At 41.2% G+C, this 4,913-nt stretch overlaps 1 protein-coding gene across 2 annotated transcripts; it reads left to right on the top strand.

The window, feature by feature from the left end:
* The first annotated feature begins 890 nt into the window (after positions 1–890).
* On the top strand, positions 891–3,707 carry LOC147634708 (uncharacterized). 2 transcript variants are annotated; one of them, XM_086803854.1, is made up of 3 exons: positions 891–992; positions 1,573–3,150; positions 3,294–3,707. In XM_086803854.1, exons 1-3 carry the CDS (start codon positions 921–923, stop codon positions 3,357–3,359), a joined length of 1,716 nt encoding a protein of 571 aa, XP_086659980.1. In that variant the 5' UTR covers positions 891–920; the 3' UTR covers positions 3,360–3,707. The 2 variants fall into 2 exon arrangements, with proteins under 2 accessions (XP_086659980.1, XP_086659981.1); XM_086803855.1 differs by having other exon boundaries at positions 900–1,120.
* The last annotated feature ends 1,206 nt before the right edge of the window (positions 3,708–4,913 follow it).

Here is a 4,913-nt window from a genome sequence, read left to right on the forward strand (position 1 = left end):
TTGAGCTAGAGACCAACACAACCTTGGCAAGTCCGCACCCTCAAGGCATGCATGTCGCATACCACGCACCCCTAGTTCTCATGATTATTACCACTAGCACGACTAGCGAGCTAACCACAAGGTAGAGTTCCACACACAAACTCCCTTACAAATGAGCCACAAACCCAATTGTATAGCCCAGTGACCCAGTTTTGCACTCTTATATAAACTGTTTGGTTGGTCTCTAACCACAAGGTTCGTTATGTCCAAGCACATGAAAAAACTGACATGGTGAATATTTTATCATCCATTCAAATAACACTACATGTTGTAATTACACATTTTCAATTGTAATTAGTGTCCTTCCTACTAAGTTTCTTAATTAATGGAGTAGTTAGGGTGAAACCGTGAAACCTAAAAAGAAACCAAATACAGCCTAGTGGTAAGGTATTGAAGTCCCATGCAAGAGGTGCTAGGTTCAAATGCTACTAGCTGTTTGATGGTAGCTAGGACGCACACATGCACACGAGCACAAAAGATCCAAAAAAAAAGAAACCGTGAAACCTTGATGGCCATTTTGGATTTGAGAACCCGTTACGACAATTTTGTTCTTTTGCAAAGGAATTTAATAAAATAATGATGCTTTTAATACATTGCTTCAATGAGACAAAACAAGCACATGCATATTTAATGTGAGAGTAAATTATGTTTAAATTATAACGAGAAAAAAAAACAGATACCAAACCCCCACACCTCATAATGTCCTTGTGGACCAAAAATACGCAAAGAAAGATTCCCGAGCAATTGACCCCCACACCTCATAATGTCCTTGTGGACCAAAAATACGCAAAGAAAGATTCCCGAGCAATTGCGGTGTGTCCGGACACGAGGCACATTAAGGAAGTAACGAAACCGTCCTCACGACCGAGGCGGCGAAGCTAATGACAAAAGCGTTTCTCAGCTCGAGTCTCACAGACCTGGCTCGAAAAACAAAAAAGACACGAGGCACAAAGGTGTAATGCATTGGGTGCTTTTGCTTTTTCTATTCGCGTTTTGTTTTTCTTGTGTGTATATGAATCCCATGGCGTCTGTTCGATCTCGTCTCTGAAGGACAATGGGGCGCAGAAGGTCACACTCCCGGGTGCGTTAAAATAAATAAATAAAAACTCCCAACCTTTCTGGCTGTAATTAATTTCTTGCTTTCTAGCATACCCCTGCACAGGCTTGGATGGCTTGTGATTGTTTTCTGATTTAATTGTATTTCTTTTTGCAAGGTTTGATTAAAACATACAGTTTTAATGGGTGGTTTGTTTTGTCGGTGTTGACAAAACCATTATCTGGGAAAGAGAAGAAGGGGGTTCGGAATTTAGGGTTTCTATTTTTTAAAAGATCTTTTGATAACAGATCATTTAGGGTATATTAATCATCCTTTTTGGTGGGTTAAGGGGGGCGGGGAGGGGTTGAAGAGCACCTTGATGACCAGAGAGTGTCTTCATCATAGTGGAGAATAAAGCCCATCTGTGTGAGTGGGTGAAACCAGATGGGAGGTCATTGCTCTATCCTTACCCTAACAAGTAGTTTCCCACTCCTCAGGTTGCTGATAAGAGAGGAACTTCTGAGATGTTGTCGGCTGATCTCCAGCGCACCGAGAAAATAAACAAAGGTGAAAATGAGGTGTATAGTACTAGCAGAAGAGAAAAACGAGAACATAAACGGAAGCGAGAACATAAGGAGGATGCATCAAGAAAGAGGCACAATGGCAAAGATCACCATCGCCATAGCTCCAAATCATATGCCAAGCAGAAGAAAACAGAAAGGGGTAGTAGATGGAAGAATCATAGGAGCTCAGATAGTGTGAATTCAGACAGTAGTAGCAGCACTAGCTTTACAAGGCTTAGTCAGCAACACCGTAGCCACAGGCACAGCAATGACAGACTTGGGGAACACACAAGAAAAAGGTATATAGCAGACAATGAGGATTTAGGCAAGAATTACGGTAGAGGAAACTATGAAAGGCTATATGACCCCACATTCAGGCTTCCTAAGGTAGACAAAAGAGAAGTGTTGCAACAGGAAAGCACTATCAAATCCAGGCATGAGTTAGCAGTGCAGTGGAAGGACACCTCTGTAGGAGCCATCAACGTTGAGGTAAAAGTGCAGCACAGTGAGTCCACAAGAAAAGATGGGCACAATGCCACAATATCAAGGACTGTTGAGCAAGAGAAGGGGTTGGAAGCAAAAAAAGAGAAGGGGTTGGAAGTCAAGCTGCGCCAGAAGGCCTTGGCATATTTCACGAGACATCAAGACACTACTTGCAAAATGGATGAGCATAAAGCGAGCTCCAACTCCGCTTCGTATTTCAGAGATGCAAGCAATGGACAGCCTAACACTGATACGGTCATTGCAGGGGAAAACCAACGAGCTCTCGCTGAGGTAGATGGTGAGGGGACCATCCGCTTGTCTGCATTGAGTGATGCAGATCCAACCATATATGAGCATTGCTGTCCCCTTGCAAGCAATGCTGTTTTACCCATACAGTACAAAAGCCCTATGGAAGGTGGCTTACGGGTATGCCATTCTAATTCTAGTATGGAGGAAGGGGAAATAAGTAGCGATACAGTCGAACCTTCTAATGGGAATTCTAATCCATTAGTAGAAGAAGATGAAGTAATGTATGAGAGAGAGAGCACTGAAAAAGGAGATTTGTGTGCAAGTGTAGATGCTTCCAAAAAGGAACATAAATTCACGCCGTTTAATAGTTTACTCAAGGGAGCTATTTCTACGGACATGCAAGCAGAGCTTGCAGGTGTGACCCCGAAGGATGTAGTTCAGCATTCCGAAAGCATTGATTTGCAGCATGAACTACCTTTAAAATCAGAGCAAGAGTTCAAAAGGATAAATGATACAGTGGAACATCATGAACTCAAAGGATTGCAAACAGCTGCCCCTGTTGCCAGGGAGATAATTGTGGGTGAAGTGGAAGAGGCGTGTGCACAGAAAGCCAGTACTACTATGACATCAATCAATGAAAAACCAGAGTTGTTGCCAGAGCATGGGCGAAAAAACTCAGAGCATGTTCCCAAGCCTGAACTAGCTACAGGTAGACAAGATGACAGCACCTCTTTTCAGCAGAAAACCATGTCGGTCATGCGAGGGGGAGAATTGGTGCAGGTGATGATTGTGTGCATTTTCATATTATTAGTACTTTACAAGCTTCTTGGCCATCTTTTCTCTGAGGGGCATTAAGATTGGTCATAAGTAAAAGCTTGCGTGGCTGTCTTTTTGTCTTCTTCTCATGCTTCTTTCCTTTTCAGGTAAATTACAAAGTGTACATCCCAAAAAGAGCTGCTGAACTTGCGAGAAGACGGCTACATCGCTAAGTTTGTAACATTTACATACAGACCAATTAGGAAAGAAAATCTTAGCTCTGGTGACAGTTAAGGTTCGTCTGGCATTACATAATTATGTATTTTACAGGATCGTATTTCCTACTTACCAGACTTTGACTTGGTATATGCAAAGATGTAATGTATTTTGAGTTTCATCATAGGCATCTCTTGCTAGGATTCTAATAAGATGAATGGGAAGTTCTAGTTTTCTCTAGGACAGGTGTTCCTCTTCAGGTTATGGGTATCTCCTTGCCTAGGGAGGATGATGTACCGGCCCTACAAATGCCTGCCGGAGGATGTAATAAGTTAGCTTTTCAATTTGAAAATTTGGTAAAGCAATCTCGATTATCCTTCATAGCATGTATTTATCTGGTTTTAATGAAAACAGGACTGTAATTCCATGGCTTGGTTTTTAAGAAAAGAATAAAGGGTTTCCCTAGCATTACTTAACATTGATGGCTTTACGTTTGCTCTTAGATGACAAGTCTTGATCAGTGCTGGAAGTTGTTTTCTTGTGTGTAGGTGCATGCGTCTTTATATTGGCTAAAAGGAGTGAAACATTGTTTTACATCATATGATTTCAACCCATATGCTCCCATCTAGAAGAGGCCACTCTGTCATCTGGGTTATTGTGATGGCATGATGCTTAGGGGTCTCTTTATTACATATGTCTTGAGAATTACCATGGAACAACTCCTTGCTTCATCACACAGGTTGCATGCATTTTCACATGTAGAGATAGGCGGAGGTGGATCTCACAAGGGAGCATAGGGGAAGGTACGTATGTGTTATCATTCTGGGTTTCTTTCTTTATGTAGAGGCATCAAGGACTAAAGATGTGTCTATGTTTTCATGATACATGTCACACGTTGGTTGCAGCAATGAATGCACAACCTATGACGTGTGACACATGATGTACTACAAACCATGACACATGCCACACAAGAAAAATATAAAAAATTAATATTATTATCAAGAAGTCCATGATAGCAACAAGTTGCAATTCTTCTCATCACTTACGAGAGAGAGAGAGAGAGAGAGAGAGAGAGAGAGAGAGAGATCATCTACAAAAGGCCAAAATGGTATACGAGATCTACCACATACATGCATGTATGTGTGTTGTAAGTAAAACTCATCTTCATGCTCTCCCAATGTGATGATCAAGTCCACGCTGTGTTGACTTGGCACACATAACCTAGTTTCTTGTGAGGATACTTTGCCATTGGTCTTGTACTTTTGATGAACAATGGAATTGTGCAGAAATCATCTCTTTTGCTTAAGCACCAACACATTAGGTCTTTGTCAAATGCCAAGCATCAAGCAAGAGAAGTATCTCCCAACAAAAATTGATTGTTTGGAGTTTGTGACACAAATGTGAAGTTTAAGATTGCCTGTACTACATGTTGGTCACAATAAAATTAAGCTAGATTGATAAAAGCTTGTATCCTCACTTCATCTACAAATGTCCAAAAAGGAACGGACACAGATCCATTTCTAGGAAAATAGGAACTTGTAACAAAATAGATTATTTAACTCAATTAACTC

This window comes from Cibotium barometz, chromosome 10 (genome assembly GCF_041138505.1).
Source record: "Cibotium barometz isolate CiBa-2024 chromosome 10, ASM4113850v1, whole genome shotgun sequence".
NCBI lineage: Eukaryota > Viridiplantae > Streptophyta > Polypodiopsida > Cyatheales > Cibotiaceae > Cibotium > Cibotium barometz.

Coding starts and splice junctions, on each gene's coding strand:
- LOC147634708 (XM_086803854.1), top strand. CDS start 921: ATGACAAAAGCGTTTCTCAGCTCGAGTCTCACAGACCTGGCTCGAAAA. Junction 993..1,572: donor AAAAGACACGAGGCACAAAG/GTGTAATGCATT, acceptor CCCACTCCTCAG/GTTGCTGATAAGAGAGGAAC. Junction 3,151..3,293: donor GAGGGGGAGAATTGGTGCAG/GTGATGATTGTG, acceptor TTTCCTTTTCAG/GTAAATTACAAAGTGTACAT.